The 20,140-nt window shown below is 34.6% G+C and overlaps 2 protein-coding genes across 2 annotated transcripts in view; one reads left to right on the plus strand and one right to left on the minus strand.

Annotated features, from left to right (window-relative positions):
* Positions 1-4,065, minus strand: part of LOC128231940 (potassium voltage-gated channel protein Shaker-like) — a 61,549-nt gene extending 57,484 nt beyond the window's left edge. The window contains exon 1 of the mRNA XM_052945199.1: positions 3,277-4,065. Coding sequence (XP_052801159.1) covers positions 3,277-3,351 — 75 coding nt within the window. The 5' untranslated portion in view covers positions 3,352-4,065. The remainder of the gene's footprint in view (positions 1-3,276) is intronic.
* The window catches only part of LOC128231941 (U1 small nuclear ribonucleoprotein 70 kDa-like), a 68,309-nt gene that overhangs the window by 39,513 nt on the left and 8,656 nt on the right, over positions 1-20,140 (plus strand). The window contains exon 6 of the mRNA XM_052945205.1: positions 15,028-15,115. Within this exon, the coding sequence (XP_052801165.1) occupies positions 15,028-15,115 (88 nt within the window). The remainder of the gene's footprint in view (positions 1-15,027; positions 15,116-20,140) is intronic.

Below are 20,140 nucleotides of genomic sequence, written 5' to 3' on the forward strand. Positions count from 1 at the left end.
TATTGGGATAAAGTCACATGTCAGGACAGATGCCAGAAGCTTGTCAGGATAATGTTACCCTGTTGGCTTGCTAGTGGTTTCAGCCTAAGGACATCTTTAGCACAGCTTTGTTCGAATTTAGTGTAGCAATTTCTTTCAGTGTTTTGGACAGCTTTTTCAGAATTAAGGGTAGCTTTGTCATACAAAATTAAGGGCAGCTCTGTCAGAATTAAGAGTAGTAAATTGTCTTACATAATTTAGGGCAGCTTTGCCAGAATTTAGGGTAGCTATGTTTTGTCACACAGAATTAAAGGCAGCTTTGTCAGAAATTAGAGTAGTAATGTCTTACATAATTTAGGGCAGCTTTGTCCAAATTTATGTTAGCAAACTGGCTTAATTTTTTTGGACAGCTTTGTCATAATTTAGGGTAGCGTGAATTTTGGACAGCTATCGTCAGAATTTGGGTAGCAATGTCATACATAATTTAGAGCAGCGAAGTCAGAATTTAGGGCAGCAAAGTCAGAATTTAGGGTAGCAAAGTCGGAATTTAGGGCAGCAGTCTGTCAGAATTTGTGACTCACTAACATCTGTCAGAATTTGGTGTAGCAAAACTGCCCAGTATTAACATGACCACGGGATCAATTTTAATTAGATTCATGAGTTCAAGCCCGATGGTGCCGAACCGTATATGTACTGTATGCTTTAGGGATTCATTGGGATAATGTCAGGTGTCAGAGGTCTTGCCAGAAACATGTCATCATGGTGTTAACCTGTTGGCTAGCCATTACTTTCCCCCAACATCACTCTGGCAGTAGGGGTACATCTTTATTAATGTTCCAACAGCCTCATGCCATGATTTTTGACATCTCATTTATATTTTCTGCTTGAGTACTACATGTATTGCTTACATGGCTGAATTTCTTCTTTTGGAAGTAGTATTGATTTCAAACCAAATTTGCTTGCTTCAGAGTTTAATAGAAATTGGTTATTGAGAGGGGTTTTTTTTTACAAAAAATATATAAAGTAACGTATTGAATAGAATTTATCGAGAGTCGATAAAATCATTTTATTTAACTAAAACAATAGAAATATTTGACAGTCTGAAGAATTATATTCTAGGATGGCATGCTGGTCTCTTTGAGGCAAAAAGGGTGTTACCAAAAAAGTTAATTGGGTGCAGTACCCTTCTAAAGCATCATCACCCCTGCCCCCCATCCCTTGCCAAAAAAAGAAGAAATAATTTTGTCAAGATCACCAAGCTGAGAGAGGGTTGATAGTAGCCTAACCATGCTTAGAGAATACATGTGTATGAATCAAACAGGTTATATATGGCCATAACAACATCATCACCCCTGCCCCCCACCCCAATTCCGCAAAAAAAGAAGAAAGTATTTTGTCAAGATCACCAAGATAAGAGAAGGTTTATAGTTGTCTAACCATGCTTAGAAAATACATGTGTATAAAGCAAACCGGTTATATATGGCCATAATAACATCATCACCTTTGCCCCCCACCCCAATTCCCGCAAAAAAAAAAAGAGAAAGAATTTTGTCATGATCACCAAGCTGTCAGAGCTAGAGTAATCTAACGATGCTTGAACAATACATGGAAAGCAAACAGGTTATTTATGGCAAGATGTTTGGTGTTCACCATAGGAGCCATCAACATGTTAATAATTCATAATTACAGGGACTGTTTGTGGTAAATTGTTTACAAGTTGGGGAAGTGGTATCATATCAGTGTTCATAGTGCAGTGTCTTCTGGGGCACCAGCCAAGATGTCGTGCACTTAAAGATGTTTGATGTACAACATGGTATTTTCAAAACAATTTTATCTTTTAAATTATTGGTTTTTGATGTTGTTGTATCAGATTTTCTGAAACTTATAAATTATTTAGTTTTCAAGCTTGCCACACATTTAAGGAGAAATTGGAAAAAGATTGGTCTACTGAATTGGATATCCTATTGGATTTCCCTGGACATGTATATTCATAGCTTTTTTCTTCCTTTTTAAGATTGCTATTAACGTATTTTGACAGCCTTGGTTTCATTCCAGAAGTCAGAATTATGTGAAAATTCTTACCTAGGATTCTGCAAAGTGTTGTTCAGATGATTGATTATGATTACAAAATATTTACAACAGCAATTTAGAGATCAGTTTGAAGTTTGAAAATAATAAATCCAATATGCAAAACAGTTATTGTTTGTACAGGTATAAAAATATCTTATTACTAATCAGTAGTTTTCAATCTCTGAAAATCGATAGTAAAATTTGGTCTGAACATTGGTCTGATTCCCAATAGTTTATTGAAAATTACAGGAATGAGCTCAGTAGTTCAAAATTCAAAACTAAAACCTGTTACTAGGCTCGAAGGCTAGAGCCCACTTCGTGCTAGAGCCCAAACAACAATGAACTATTCTGCACCAGCTTGTGGTTAAAGTTAAGCTTCTGTTCCATAATCCACCTTGACATAACACATTATATATATGAGCGAGTGCAGAAAACAATCTGTCAAGTATTTCCACTCAAAATAGATTTTCTTTCGAACAAATACTTAAACATGGTTTGATGGGTACACATAATATGATGTGCTTTGATGCAAATGCTTGGATATTTTCTTGCCAGGTGGTCTAAGAGCATGAAGTGCATGTCACAATTACATTAAACGTATACAAGGGATGTTTAAGTCCATTTTTGGAGATGGCTGCGTAAATGTTACTCAGGGTTATAGTGAGAGGACATGAAGTAACATTTTAATAATACAGAATGGGCAGAGAGAGTGTAGCGAATCTGACGCAGGGAGTGTGTATCAGAGGTGTTAAAGTAGGAGGACCTTTACACACTCACAAAAGTTGAAATTATTAATGATTAAGCCAAGTACTTAATGATTGCCTATCTGCATTTTTATTGGCTAAAATGTAGTTTATTTTCTAAAGGCCAAAGGTAAGAAAATGCTTGATTAAGTACCCACCCCCCGCATTGTCATTCAGCCATTTATTTAACACATAAAGGGATTATATTTTGTCAATAAGTTAGTGCACGGGGAGTGATGCTCCCATTTGCATCAGTTTAATTAATGAAAGAGAACATAAGTTGAAGACCTAACATTTGTAGCAAGCGAAACAAGTAGTATGCAGAACCCTGCAGTTCTGTTGTCATCCTTCTTTGTCCAAGATGGATGATTTTATTAAGACTAATACTGAAAATCACATGAAGACAATGCCTTAATTGACTATATCAGATACTTCATTGCACATCTACTGACTACATGTACAGAAACCTCCACAATGCCCATACCTGATTGGTCTCCTGTATTCCTTGCGCTGGGTTCAGGTTTGTGGTTATTCGCATCGCCATGGCAACACAACACATTTATTTCAAATTTTAGAAAAATGGCTGTAAGGCTAATTTAGTAAATATAGACTTGAATGTTGAATGTTTCTAATCACTGACTATTTAACGATTGCCTTTATCTAATGCTTGTTATCCATATTTGTCTAGTAATGGTTTACTAACATTTTGAGAACCAAATAGTCCAAGACCTGAATATGTCGTCAATGAAACTCAAACTGCCGAAGAACTTGAAAACTCTCTCAAATCTCATGCTTCAAACCTGGGTTTGATTAAACACATTGATGTCTGATGTCAAGAAATCTTCCCTTTCTTGGCTTGTGGCTACATAAAACATGTTTCTTGAATACAATGATCTATTTGGTCTGTTGCCCTGATAAATTTTGGCACAATTTGTCTTCTATTGATTTGTATCAAGTAAAGATTCCTTAAACAGTTTTTTTTATATGAAGGTACACAGGATTTCCATTGTTCCGAGCAAGTTTGTGTGCCCTCTGCGAATAATATTTGATATTTCCTAATTGACAATTTCTTGCTGTGTGTCCTTTATGCCAGAACAAATAGCATTAAGAAAATGCCTCTTATATTTCTGATGTATAAATAGTATCCACACTTCATTATAGAAACAAAATTAGTACAACACCCATAGTATGGTTTGTTTACATCCCATAGCACAAGCATAGGAAATGACACCAGACATTCATTGCCTCTAGGTTTGTAGTGGCATGTCCAAATGCTCTATCCCTCAGACACCTTTGCAAAAAAATGCGAGTCAAACAACTTGACGAACAACTTGCCGAAATAAGTGCATTCGAAAAATAATGTTACGTTAGCAATGCTATTGTCACTACAGTCGTTAATATTTGCATGCATGTTCACAGAAACCTGGTGGAATGTAGTGTAATGAGAAACGTAGCATTTATATTTCATTTCCACTTACCGTACGACTGTGTATGACTGGGCTGTTTGATGCAAAGGTGTCCCGTTTGAGAGACGAGAGTGTGTTTGATGAAGGGTTTGACACTTAGATTGTTCATATAGCCGATAAAGAATATGGTATTGTTAAGAAAAATTGCAACAACAGGCTTCATAGCATTAATGCTTGCAATCCTTTATGCAAAACATGTATAAAGACAATCAAGAGATTTTGTGAAATGTCCAGACGGTGTATTTGAAATGCCTGGATGCTATAATTCATCAAAGTTTGCCTTCGAAAATGATCTTTTGTTTAATATGTTTCGAGTCCCATGGAAAATAGAGCTGAACAGCTACTTTCATGCAAATAAACATAAAAAGGCAGCAGTTATATTGAACACTGCTCATAAAAGCAGGAAGGAATGTCCCAGCCAATTAGAAGAGTTTCATCTAATACAGTGAGCAAACATTAGCAGCAATTTCTCTGACACCTGAAATCTTATGACATGTGCTGGTCAATGCTGATAGGTAAAATGGCTGTATAGACAGCCCACCCCATAATGGGAATGACTCATGACCAACATATTTTTATGTAGAATGTTTTTCCTTTCATATCCCAGATGGTTTTAATCCTTTGGTTTTAGTGGCAAAACAAATGGTAAGGTTTTGTCATTCTCTTGATGTCATTGGCACAAGTTGCTGTAAGACTATGTTGGGAATAAGTTAAGATATTCACATAAAACTTAGTATACAATGTATACCAATGACAACATGGTTATGTTCAGCAAGTCTCATTTCTCTGGCTAAAGTATTTCTTGCGATATACATCTTAATCAAGTGAATTAAGTAGTGTTTTACATGTAGCTAAAGAGTTAGGAAACAGTGCACCCTGTCCTTTTTTTGGGTAGCACCCTTCTGCCCCCATGGAGACCAACATGTGCACCCTTCTGCCCTCATAGAATTCAATACTGAAATCTTTCAAATATTTTTTTTTTTTTATTAAAACTTATAATATGATTATAAAAGCTTACAAAATTGACACCAAATATTACACAATTACTAACACTTGATCAATTTCAAAATATTCCAGTTCATCACAGACCGAATCAATGTGCCATTTTCTCCCTACCCACCCTGTCCCTGCAGCCGCAACCCTGGCTTAAACCCAATCAACAGACAAGCGTTGTTGTGCTGTTTGTTTTCCATTAAAGTATATTTATCTACTGGAGGGCTTTACGTGATCATGGTTAATTGAAAGAAATTACTTGTATTCATTCATTATGTAACCTTGTACCTTTGAAGTGCATTAAGTGTTTGAATGCAGTTTTAGAGGTTCAATAAATGTGGCTTTAGTTGTTGTTACACAGTTATTGCCCTTGAACATAATTCCCCATAAATTCTGCACTCATTACAAAGGTAGCATTTTTTCAAATGCACTTTGTTTATTTGTTGCATTATCACTTTGAGCGCATGTGTTTTAATTAATGCACACATCGAAAACAGTTGTGAGTAGGATTGCAATGGATTGTTTCCCTTCGTTGTTCTGAATTTGTGTAAAACAAGAAGGGTTTCTGCATCAGATGGAAAGTTTCCATCAGGTAAAAAACTTAGTAGGTGGCACACAACAGTTGTTAATGGCCGCATTAAACCATTCTTTTCCCTTTCAGTTATCATACATGTTGTATAGTTGATTGCGAGCATTTAGAAGCCAGTAAATAGGTGGCACACAACAGTTGTATGGTAACATTATACCATTTCTAGCCCTGAAAACATGTTGTGACACAGGTAGTAAAAATAATGCAAGAATATTTAGAAATAACTGTTTCCACTAATTGCATGGAAATGAGAAAGTAATACCCTATTAAGGTTAAAAAGATGACCAAAGGGAGACAACCATGTTAAGTCTTTGTAAACATGACTGTTAAGCACTGATCAGTGAAGCAATACCTTGTCTCAAGTAGTTATTTATAACTAAATCAGCATCCTGAAAAAGCCTTTCTGCTTGAAATACAGTTATATTTACATAAGAAATCTTAGAGTGTCAAAAAAATCTACCACTTGCTCTGCCTGTGTTGTGATGAAAGAGAGAAATCTTTACATGTTAAGAAGCAGTACCATGGAGAATTGCATGCATTTTATTAGGGTTAGTTTTTGGCACATGTACCCAGAGCTGTAGTCAGCACCTGGGGCTTATTAGACAAATAATGTTGGATGCATTTATTTTCCCAGCCCAGGATATGCTTAATTGGTTTCAGGAGATGGGGGAAATGATCACTACAAAATTCTTGAAATGGCAAAAATACCAATATCATGTTCTGTTGTGTAATTGTTTGAAATATTGAATGTTGTATTTGATATATTGTGTTGATAAAACCGAAATATTGGTTCATCCATTTCAATATTGCCATGATGAAATGAAATAACGAGTTCATATATCAATTCAGCTAGATTTGAATATTGCAATGATAGAATGAAATATCAATTTAAATAATGCCAAGATAGAATGAAATATCAAAATGTATATTGCCATGATTTAATGACAAATTTAACCATTTGAATATTGCCATGATGAAATGAAGTAACTTATGATCAGGCAGTGACCATGCTTGGCTGACTCTTTCATGATATAGAACATAAAAGCAGATGTATCTGAAGCTATTAAAATGTTTTTTGTCTGAATTAATCATGTTGGATGCAAATCATCTTCTTTCAAGCTGGAGAATAATTAATAGAGTCTTTGATATTATTATTTATAAACCAGCATGCAATTAACCACTGAGGCAGACTGTTAATAGGCCATCTGATATAGTGAAAATAGAAATTAAGGATAAACCACAAAATCATTAACAAGAAATAGACCAGAAACTTGGAGGCCTGTGTCTGGTATCTGTGTAGAAGCTGGCCCAGTGGGCAGTTGCTGATATGGCCCGTCTATCAGAGAGATAAATCAGGAGTTAACAAGCCACATTAACCTTACAAGGCTGCATTCCACCAAAATGATTGATTAGAATTGCTTATAGATCTATTTGTGGGATAATTATCTAATGAAAAGTTGTCTCCCTTTGAATTGCAGTTGCCATGCATTTGTTGGATGTTTACTGTATAGAAAAAGTTGCTGATAAAAAATAAAAATAGCATCAATATCCTTTTGAAGGATTTAGAAAATTAAATACCTTTGCGTCATGAAATACCAACCTTTAAAGTAATGATAGCAATAAATACCTGAGATTGATTTGATTTCAGAGTATTTTGCATGTGTCTGAAGAGATCAATTTCATTGATAACAGGTTGCAGGTTGCTATTTTCGTTTTAGGTTTTGATGCATTATGATTGTGTAAAAAAACCTTTTACTTAGGAGGAACATGCTGTCTGGTCATGTAGACAGCTTTCATTACGGTAGCCTCTTATAACAATTAGTTAACTGGCAATAACTCTTACAAACACACACTTCTTTGCCCATTAAATATCACGAGTTAACAAGAGCTGCTACATTCTGAGAGACCGAACAGCTTGCAGAAAAGCCCAAGAAGATGCCAGGCTGTAATTGCAAAAAGTCAGTGTTCTAAATGGCGGTCATTTTTTGTTCCCCCACTAAAAGGTTCAAATTATACGATAAGCCACTGGCGTCATCATAAAAAATATGAAGTGCTTTAACCGAGATATTTGATTTTTACTTTCATGTAAGTTGTAATAAATGTAAAGGATATTGTCAAAACCACTTGTTTCATTGTTTATCCCATTGAATTCTTTCAAAACTATTTAAATTGATAAAAAAAATGGTATTATAATTATGCTGACCTCCAAAAATGCTGAAAATGATATTTTTATACATACTGTAAATTATAATGCTGACATACTGAGCCAAATGCTACTGACATGATTCTTCCAAGTTACAAATGTTAAAAAAGAAAATCCTTTTATCATTTTACTAACCTCCTCATTGTCATCAGAGGACTTTGTAGAACCCCTGGAGAGTGACCTATCAATTTTCTGGCCCCCACCCCTGTGGCGACCCCCTTGTTGACCCGCTTTAGGTGACCAGATGTCCCAGCTTGATGACCTCCCAGGGTTCATATACTGGGGCAGGGCTTTTACTCCAGATATATTGTGCATTGTCAACTGTTTGTACTAGCCCAACTCAACCCACAGTTACGATTTACTTGCTGTTGAAGGTCTTGGCTGCTCGCGTTTGCCGTCGGCTTCATTCACTGAGGCACCATAACTCTAGGAGGATCAGCTAGACTTGCATGTGAGTAGATGCTCAACTCTTGACATTGGCAGCTCAACCAAAGTTTATGCTCATCCAAGGCTGCTCAACTCCAAACAGTGGCAACTCAAATATTCCAAATGGCAGCTTAAGTCCTGACAATGGCAGCTCAAAACTTAAGGTGATGCTCAACCAAGGCTGCTCAACTCCAAACAGTGGCGGCTCAAATATTCCAAATGGCAGCTTAAGTCCTGACAATGGCAGCTCAAAACTCAAGGTGATGCTAATCCACGGCTGCTTAACTCCAAACAGTGGCAACTCAAATATTCCAAATGGCAGCTTAAGTCCTGACAATGGCAGCTCAAAACTCAAGGTGATGCTAATCCAAGGCTGCTCAAATCTTGAACAATGGCAGCTCGACTTAAGGTGAATGATGCTCTACCAAGGCTTCTCAATTCCAAACAGTGGCAGTTCAACTCAAGGTGGCAGCTCAACTTAGTCACAGCTCAACTTACAATTGATGCTGTACAACCCACATCTTAGATCATCACAATCCACAGTGGTAGCTCCGGTTATGTAGCTGCTTCTGTTTGACCTTCAGGAATTCTTGGAATCGGAAACTAAGATATTTTTGTGTAAAATCTTCAATTTTGTCTGTTATGGTATCCTCAAAGTTGTTATTAGCTTCTGGTTGACCTGCTGGACAAGTGGAATGTCAAATTTGTTGACAGTTTTTTCAGCTTTGTCTCACTGTATGAATGAATTCCAATGTAACAAACATTTTATTCACAGTCCAGATGGTCTGTGTTGTAAAATGCGCTGACTCTTATAATTGTTGAAACTTATATTCCTCCACTTTCCATTTATTTTTTGTCCAGAGTTAACAATGATAGATGTGATTTCACTTACAAGTATTTCTTAGGTGTGAATCTTGCTGTTGATATCTCAGAGTTTTATAGTTTTTTTCCCAGAGTCCTTTTTCAATTATTCATAAACATTGATAGATGGGAAAAACAAAACAAGTCTTTGATTCCATTGAAACGAAAGGCAAAAAATTAATTGACTTTTTCTGTCGTTTAGCAGTAAATGTAATTAAAACATATGTATCAGTCCGAGGAAATAATCCCAGAATAATAGTACAAATTATTGCAAAGCACTACAGCTGTATCCTCATGTGAATGTTCGAATGTTTATCATTGATTCTCTTTGATTTTCACTGGAATCAAACTAGATAGCACTCAAATAATGTGAATATACCAGCCAGCAGCACCCATGTTTCAAATAAAATAAATATCGGCACCAGGATATACCTGTTACCATTCAGTTTGATCAGTTTAATTTTGGGCAATATCAAACTTCAGCCAGGATTAGTTCCCGACTTGGAAACCTCCAGTCATATCATAGGAGATGGGAATCCATCTGTCGGTGGTGTGCAAGAGTTGCTTTCCATCAAAATCTAGATGTTGGGTGTTGCTGGAGTCAGTTTTGGAGAAGATCCAAACATATTCAAACATTTCACCCCCAATTGAATGTATAATTACTAGGTCTTGATCTCAGATGTACAGATTCTTAGGTAGATAACATCTTTACCGTCCTAATTATCCTTAAAAACTTTGAAACTGTACCGCATACTCCCCCAAATCCTTGTTGGTAGTTATTCTCAATGAAATTATTAAGTCCATGGCCTCATATTTTTTTCTTTTACCTAATTGTTTGTATTATTTATGAACTGAGCTTCCAATAAAAATTAATGTATAATTAATAGCATTAATCCTTGTTCAAGGGCTAATATTATATATAAAGACAATTAGCCTTTGAAGGCCAAAGTTGTAATAAGATTTATAGTATTTCTTTATCACATAAAGTAACGTTTAATCACCCTTGGAATCATATCATAACATTTTTCACTACCCTTCTTTAATATTATACACATCTATCAAAAAGTCGCAACTTTTTGAATCCGAATCCTCAAATAACGCGCTTAATCCTTATACAGTGTATTTGGCCATAAAGCAGTATGGTAATTTACACTCTAAGAAACCGTGCTGTCAGGAACCTGTTAACACTGATAAGGACCAAATTGCCAAGATAACGGAACTGCCATATTTGGATGGCGATATTTATTCCTGGCCATTGTAAAATGCCCCATATAAATGGCAAAACCGTGTCTTAATGTAAATTGTCTAAGAGTATTCAGGCCTTGTTTCTAAGAACAACAGGCCTCGTCACAGTCTGTCCAATTCCATCACAGTCTGTCCCAATTCTGTCACCGTCTTCGAATCCATCACGGTCAATCCCATTCAATCTTCCATCGGAAATGTTTATTTAGAACTATTCGAAATTCCTAGTTTTGAAACAATGGATTTTTACTCTTAATTCGAAGATGTTTGCAACAGTTGATCATGCTATTCAACATATTTGAAATTATCTAGGGCATTAAAGTAAGGAATCTTTAATACTTAATTGGTATTTATTTTAATCATGCATTCCATTTCAATCCGATGGCAAGAATGCACATAAAATAGACCATGAAAAAGACCCATTTTCAAAAAACTTTCCAAAATGTTATTATTTTCAAGCATAGTATAAAAACAAATTTTAGCACAAAAAAAAAAATGAGTCCCCTGATTAGAACTTTACAGGTTGGATTTTCACTTCTGGGAATTCAATTTATTAATGTGGCTTTTATCCTAAGGTGTGGCTTTTATCCTAAGGCACTACTCAGGTTTTCCATAGACAATTGAATTTGTTGTTATTCTTGAATAATTTATATTAATTTCCACCTATAGTGTCAGAAACACATTTTCAGGTATGAAGAATTCTACAAGAATGCATTATTTAGCAGGTATATTTTGCCCTGCCTTGGTGATGTATTAATAGCAAATATCCCTGGCAGATTGAAAAGCCTTGATTAAGCCTTGATTAATTCATTCTTGCCTCATTGCACTCTTACTATTAAAAAATACAAAATATATAGTGACAATTTGTAATTATTGGTTTGTAGAAGACTTATCATATATTTGAGAGTCTGATCCTCCAAACTTTGAGAATGGAAGGATAATTGTTTGTTTCAGTGTAAGATGTAATATATTTTCACTGAGTGAGCACTAAAATTTATATTTCAAGCGTGGCATAGCCATGAGTAAAATATTCACTTTGTTGTTCATGAGGTGAAATATATTGCTGTCTTACACTGAAAAAAAATCTTATTTAAATTGCCCCAAATTAGAATTTAATTTAATAGCACTTTTTTAAGAAAAATGCTCCAATTTCTATGCACATGTGATGTCATTTTGGAAATGACATCGATGAAATTGTGTCCCAGCACTGTACCCACCGATGTTTGTTTAGGAACTGAGAGTGGGCTAAAATTTCTTTTTGAAACAAAGAAATTTCAATTTTATTTCACTGATAAATCTATATATCTATCAAATCAGACCTTCAAATTTTCCCAAATATCTTGGTCAACCCAAAGGTTATTACCCTTTCTTTTTGACCTTTATTTGAGGCGTATGTTTAACCACAGAACCTGTTATTATCGTTATTATGTCATGTATGATATTGATGTGGTTTTTTTGCACTGTTTGGTACTTTGGGAGAAAAAAAAGCAAAAGTACCGGAAGAACCTGGAACATTATTGTTGGATGCATTAGAAAAAAGTAATAATGTGGAAGGCAAGAATATTGTTGAAAAGAGCAAACAGCTTCTTACATTGAGTCTCTGAGAACAAATGGGGCTTATCAGACTACAACAGAAGTTTGTTATCAAAGTGTTGATGTGTTCTTGCCAATAATATACTGCTTAAATTGTCAAAATACACATAAAGGAGAAGAGATCCAGATTAGAGTATTACGTAAATCCCGGTCTGGATTTATTCATAGGTTTTGGAATAAAGACCCACTTAGAAGGGGGGAGGGGGAGGACTCTGAGAATACAGCAAGTGGGTCATTAAAAAGAGCATTATTGTTATACTTCAGTATTCTAAATTTCTGCTACATTTTAGTTGTGTAAATGTCCTATTTTTTTCTATCTGTCAGTTGTGTATATAAAGCCTATTCATTGCGCAGGTTGTTCTTTGCTACAGGTTATTAGTGTAGAACCTATCCTTTGCTACTGGAAAGTAGCGTAGAATCTATCGGTTGTGATAGGTTAGATGTCCAAAACCTATTATTTTATTCAGGTTATTAGTGTAGAATCTATCCTTTGCTACAGGTAAGTAGTGTAGAATCTTATCCTTTGCTACAGGCTAATGGTGTAGAACCTATTCGTTGCTACAGGTTAGTAGTGTAGAATCTATCCTTTGCTACAGGTTGGTATAGTAGAACCTATTCGTTGCTACAGGTTAGTAGTGTAGAACCTATTCTTTGCTACAGGTTGGTATAGTAGAACATATCTGTTGCTACAGGTAAGTAGATTAGAACCTATTCGTTGCTACAGATTAGTAGTGTAGAACATGTTTATTGCTACAGGCTAATAGTGTAGAACATATTCTTTGCTACAGGTTGGTATAGTAGAACATATCTGTTGCTACAGGTAAGTAGTGTAGAACATATTTGTTGCTACAGGTAAGTAGTGTAGAACATATCTGTTGCTACAGGTAAGTTAGTGTAGAACATATTCGTTGCTACAGATTAGTAATGTAGAACATATTTGTTGCTACAGATTAGTAATGTAGAACATATTCGTTGCTTCAGGTAAGAAGTGTAGAACATATTCTTTGCTATACAGAGTAGTTTCGTGTAAACCCTTTTCCTTGCTACTGGTTAGTAGTGTAGAACCTATTCTTTTCTACTGGTTAGAAGCATAAAACATTTTCTTTAATTTAAGTAAGTGCATAACAAACTAATTTAAGTAAGTGCATAACAAACAATTCTTTCATTTAATTAAGTTATCTGTTGAAAACACAAAACATAATGAGAAGATATTAAGAAGAAAAAAAAGTGACAATTTATGATTCTCAATTTTGGAAAGATCTACAAGATAAAACAGAAATTAGAGGAGAGTTCCTACAGAAAAATAGACAAGAGTTCCTAGGCAGATAGTGTAAACAAAGTTGCGAACATGAAACATGTCAGGTAGAGAAATAGGGTAAAAATAGCCCATCACCCCGGAAAATCAAAGGGCAAATGATTAAATTGGTAGATGATCGATATTTTCTTTCCTCTGACTGATAACTTTGGAAAATGGGCAGGCAGGTTGTGGCATTTCCAGGAATGATTGTGTGGGATGCTTTATTCAAGTTAGATGGAGGCTGTCTGCATTTAAATGGTGCTTTTAGGCCTGAAAAAAAAAGAATAAAGAAAGACTGAGGAGTGCTATGCAAATATAGCTAGATTGCAGAATATTGAAATGCTCTATTTTAATGCAGTGGTATATAGGGGGAGACTATAAATGGGAGCGCAAATGGGAGCAAAGGTTATCAATCTGCTTTTGCTGACTTTAGTGGTATTTGAATATGTTGTGATATGTTGCACATAGTTTGTCTTAGAAAATTCAATCATAAGCAAGAAATACAAAATACGGTTGAGACTGCTGTCCTGCTTTGATTGAGACTGTGGTCTCGATTTGATTGAGGCTGAAGTCTCGCTTTGGTTGGGACGGCAGTATCAGTTTAATTGAGACTGGAGTATCTGTTTTATTGAGGTTGAAGTCTCAGTTTGATTGTGACTGGAGTCTTGCTTTGATTGAGATTGTTCATTGACAGCTAATGTAGGTGCAACTCTGTCAATGCTAGCACCGGCTTCAGTGATATTTCATATGAATCATTCAGTTAAATTACCGAGAAGGACTTTCTTGAGAAAGAAAGAAGCTATTTTGTGGACAAAGGACAGGGTTTTTATGAAGCCAGAACATTTATTGGAAGGGAAGGACATTGTGATATTTAATGTTTGAACTGGTGAAAATGATCCACGAGCCTAGCATTTACAAAGTTTTCAGGGTGTGCTCAATATATGAAATTTTATATTGCTGATATCTTAAGATTTTCATTTGTTGTAATAAATGTAAGAACCTGGGCATTTTGGTCCAGAAGTCAGATTCAGATGACTGCCGTAGGGAATAAGTAAAGCTGACAACATAATTATACAACCTGTGCAGACTCCAAGGGAGACAACAGTGCCTGTTACACCCAAAAGTTTAAAAATTGCTGTCATTGTTCCCTCCCTTCATGTCCTTCCTAGTAATAGGTTAGAGCATGAAATATTTCAATCAACTCACAAGAGAGTGAGTTGATCTAGTGGTTTAGGCTTCTGCCTCTCTACCAAGGAGTTGTAAGTTTGATACCCAATTGTTACGCTTTCTCCTGTCTTTTCAAAATGGATGTAATAATTGTTTCTACCCAGTAAACTGACATAAGGGTGATTTTTCTGAATTTGTGCTCTTCGCAACCAAAGAAAGGGTAATTAGTGTAAGGAAAAAAATACATGGTTAGGTATGTATGGCCCACATTAAGTCACACACTATTGGAGTAGGTGTCTTTACTATTGGAACTGAATAAATTAGCTCATCGTTCCATAGAAATCAGTTGAGGTTTAGTCATATTACATGTCACATGTACTTTCATTTTCTTCTTTCAGATAAAGCTGGCCAGTGACAAAATATCAGAATCTGGAAAACCAAGAGGCTATGCCTTCATTGAGTACGAGCATGAGCGTGATATGCACTGTAAGTATCCACTGTCAAGGTAGGTCAAGGTCATTGGCTGCCATCAAGAGGTTACAGACCACTAAATTTGTCTGTCATTAAAACAAAGATTAATGTAATATTGTTCAGTGATTCCTTTGCGGCTAAAACAGAAAAAATAGTTATATTATTCACTCTGATTAATATATTTTGTAAATTGATTCAATAATAAGGCTGCAATGCTACCGTGTGTTTAACATACTTGAATTTATGTAATTAAAAATCTGGGAATTGAATAATAAAAGTTCAGGTTATAGTTAATTTTATAACAAATTAAACAAATTTATTCTTCAGGAGCGACATAGACCACTGGAAATAGTTTGTTTAATTTGTAATTCTTCAACAATAACGAACTTTTATTTCATTGTTTGAATTCATGTAGGCACATAAACAAAATAGAGTGCACAAGTTGATATATAAACTTGTCGTACATGAACTGTGACTGTCACTTAGAATGAGATTTGGTCACAATGGTGTTAAAGGTACTGTAAATACAGGATCAAGTGCGTTAGATAAATATTTAAAAGCTTTCTTTAATTGAGTTACATATTTTCGGTGTTTCATACTCATGTAATGTGTGCTGATTATAGGAATTGCTCTTTGTTTATTCTTGGTTTTTGGCTGGTTGGCAAAAAGACAACTTTACAGAGGAAAAAACATATCTGCAAGCATTTACGTACAAATTGAACACTTAAACAAATGGCTGTACCAACATCTAGGGAGGGCTTTCTTCAATTGCACTTTTGAAGTTTTCACTAGGCAGGGTTTTTGTTGCAAACGATTTTGTTTGAAGTTGTGTCATTTTCATTTCTGTTCTGTTATTAACATTTGAGGCTGTCATGGAAAGATATGAAAATTATTTAGGGGAGGTAACTAAATTGCTGAGTAACTGTTGTGTTCAGTGTTTATCTTTATTGCATTTTTTCCAAGATTTTTTTTCTTCAAATTATTATGTTTGCATTCTCATTTTAACAGATATTATAGAAATGTTGAATATTTATTTTATAATAATACAATAAGTAACGCTCCTATCACATTCCTATGGGTAAGAATGCATAATGTCAATAACTGGTTCATCATGTTATATACGGTACGTTAGACAAAGCTGTAATACATACCATGTGTACATATTTTATTGTTATACATAAGTAACAACATAAACATCTTTATAACTTGTTTGAAGCAAGGGAATAGACTACTATCAAGGTCAGGTGTGACTAGACTCATCAGTAAAGGGGGAAAACCACTTGCGATCAATAAAAGCGCTATATCAAGGTGCCAGACCGTGCATTCTCTCTGTTATAAGACACGTAACAGGGATATTTCTTGGGAACTTCGTACTTGGAACTCACTCCCCCATCGTTAGACACATAACTTGGATATTTTCTGCGGAACTTTAATCACAGAACTCAGCAGTTCTGTTGCACAAACTTCACAAACATCAACGCCAGTATGAGGTGATTACTTGCAGGAAATTATGACAGATATGCGTAATTTTTTCAATTTTTTGTGTTGACGGAAATTATTGTTATTGATTTTTTGCTATGACAGAAAATTCTTGGAGAAGTTAATGTTTACACGAAGCAAATTGCTTAAATTTTTTGGCTTGAGGACATAACAGTTAATACTTAAGGAGTTAAGATTATTATTCATTTTCTCATGTAATATCGCGTGTACATCTTAAGGTATTGGAAACTCAAATTATATCCTTCATTCGGGCGTGGATATAAACTGATTTTCAGGCACCAATTTCTCGAAACTTCTTGAGTCCGTTATAACATTAGATTTGAAGCTAATCTCATTATTTTTGTTATGACTATAATTTGCGTAATATTTACTTCTTTAGGAGTTTTTCAACTTTAAATAGGAATCATCTTTATGCCTACAACATTAAACTATTTTTTGTTTATCAAAATCGTATTTAAGTTTCATATGTATTTTGGCTATTTGAAATAACATATTTAAGCCAGTTGAGCTTAATTTCATCCCAGAAATTTTGGCCAGAAGTTTACTGTGGATCTTTTTTATCTCAATTTAATGCCAAGCATTGCAAAAATGTGCAGTGGTGTTGGTGAAACAACATTATATCAGAAATGTAATTACTGATGGATTACTATGGATAATTGTTGTATCGGAACACGTGCAGACTAATTATATACCTGACATGTAATCATTTTAAGAAAGTCTGTTTTCAACGTGCATTTAAACTTGGACTTTTTTCCAATACAATTTCTAGGGTTCAATAAGTGAAGAACAACACAAAAGCTTGACACAATTTATTTGAAAATTTCCAGGAATGAACAGTTTGTTTTCCTTTACATAAAGATGCCATCATGAAATAAAATAAATGTTTGTGCTATGGGTTATAGCTGGGTTTACAATCGAAAGATTTACTGGCTTATAGTAAAAATCTGTTTAAACAATAGTGCTTCTATGAGAAATACTGTAAATGCCCTATTAAATGCGCAGGGTGTGTGTCTTTTCGAGAACTCACCATTTTTCCCCATTCAGCCAATTTTTTCGAAAATCCACCTAGTAAGTGGAGTCAACAATATGAAATAATGCTCAGTATTAGCTGCATCTTAGCTGTGAACATACCTATATATATAATGCTGTCTGGTAATCAATGAAAAGGTCCACTGAAAACATGGCTTTAATATATCAATTAACACAACATTCGGCAATTGCATCGCAACTATCATTGTTAACAATAGGGGATGGTTTTTTCTTATAGGCATGATGTCATCAGGTGCCTTAAATTGCCGTCGTAGAAATGCTTTTCATTGGAATTTATCCCTTTTTCTTGGAGTTTAAGATTTGAACATATTCATTTATCATGTCACTGAGTCAGAAAAAACACCCACAGAAAGACCCCAAGGGCGTAAAAAAGGGCTTGCAGGTTTAAAAGGTAATTTAACGTATATAATTTCTTAAAATGTTTAATGACAAAGTTGAATCGTAAGTTTTATGATTGCATTTTAACCAGGGTTGAGGCAAGAAGGTTATACCTTACTAATATTTGCGCCGAAAAGTTTGTTACATTAAAGCATTACCCCTGCAATTATGTAGTAAAAAATCAATGAAGTTTGAGAATAAAATATCAACAGTTTGCAGAATTTTATATTCGTTGCACATAATCAAGGTTCAACATTTTGTCCTTATTTTACAGTACCCGAAACAAAAATCTTTGCTTGAATTTACTCTGAACTTATGAAGTCCCAGAAATTACATAGATAGTATTTGAAATATAGAAAGATAAAAGGTAATGCTATTACATTATGTGAACAATATGATTATTTTTGCTCACAAAACTGCAGAAGGGGCAAGTAATGTGGGGTAAAATGATTTATAATGTACTAGAATCAGCTGATGACCTTGACCTGTGATATGTTAAGTTAGTATTTGTTATGATGTTAGAAACATTATTATTGGTACAACCTTCAAACATCACCGTGTATGTTCCTTATAATTTGAATAACATTGAAAAAAAAAACCCATTGGTATAGAATATTTTTTTTATTGCTTCTAAATCAGATCGTATGGAAACGCATTGGTCTTTGAAGGGGTCTCCAATCAAGACTGTTTTTTTGACAGTATATGTTAAGAAATATGCTGCATTTTAGAAATGTACATCTTTTGAATATATAACTACTAATCACTAACATTTGTTACTTTGTTATAGTGTGATGAATACGTCGTATAATTAGACATATACTTCACATTATAAATTTGTTGAAATGCAACAACTTGTGCATAAGGTACATTGATGTTTTAATGATGATGTCATTTCATTTAAAAGTAAAGAGTTTGAAAAATATTCAAGCCATTAGATTTGTCTGTTCAGTAATGTTCCCACTAATTAAAATGAAAACTTCCAGGAATTATTGCGATTTTATTTGAGCTAGATAACAAATTATATGTCTTGAAATCATAACATCTGAACTTGATCCACTCTGCCAATAAAATGAATTTTTAATAGGTTATGGAAAATGATTATAGGAATTGTCGAAAGATATGAAATAATTATTTCCCTTTTTATAACAATTGGGTAAAATAAGAACTCCATTTTTTAAATGTTAAGCTGAAAATGTAAGATGCATAGTTAAAATACGTTGGAAATGGATTTTATGAAAAAATATTAAGAATGCTAGTTTTTATTTTAAACAGGCTTTCAAGTGGGTCCTTCTTAACTACAGATAACTGCATGTACATCACAATTGATGAATAGGTTTTAAGTAATCATTTATGTCTAATTTGCATCCAAAAAAGTAAGCTCAAGGAGCTGTACTATCCCTACTTTTCTCTCTTAATATCCCTATTTTACCCTACTTTTTCTAAAAAAAACAAAACCCTCTTACTTTTATCCTTACTTTTTTGTTATTGGTCACTTGAAAGCTTGTAGTTATATAATAATTTCAATAAAGTACTTACTGTGTGTTCACTCGAAGCAGAACAAGAAGCAAATTCCACTTCAAACATTCTTATTTCCGCTATATGCTGAGTGAGCTTTAGTATTAATTAAGTCCCAAACATGTGGGTAAACAATTAGCCCGGAACACAAGACTATAACTACTGACTCTGGAAATTTGCTTAAGAGAGCAGGTTAACATCGAATACATACCTGCAGATTCGGAGAATGATTTCCAATCACACAAGCCAGCTCGACCTCAAACATTGTCAAAACAATTGAAATCTGCCCCTTTTATATAAGTCCTAAGACTCCTTAGAGTTCATTGATGTGAGAAGTTTTGAAGTTTTGATTCCGCTGGGTTTCCCCCGGAAACATTTAATTCCACTCAGAGGCTTCCGCACTTCATCCAATGTTTCATTGCTTCCAAGAAATTTGCTAGTTATTAATACTCCCTTTTGACAGACTTGTGTAAAACCATCAAGATCTCCTAATGGAAGAATAAGTTCCATGTATGACAGAGGAAAATGTGTTTCCTAGTCCTAACAAGTGTTCTTGGGAAATATAAATATCTGGAGGTTTTATGTGTTGGCAATGTT

The sequence above is a fragment of the Mya arenaria genome, chromosome 4 (genome assembly GCF_026914265.1).
Source record: "Mya arenaria isolate MELC-2E11 chromosome 4, ASM2691426v1".
Taxonomy (NCBI): domain Eukaryota; kingdom Metazoa; phylum Mollusca; class Bivalvia; order Myida; family Myidae; genus Mya; species Mya arenaria.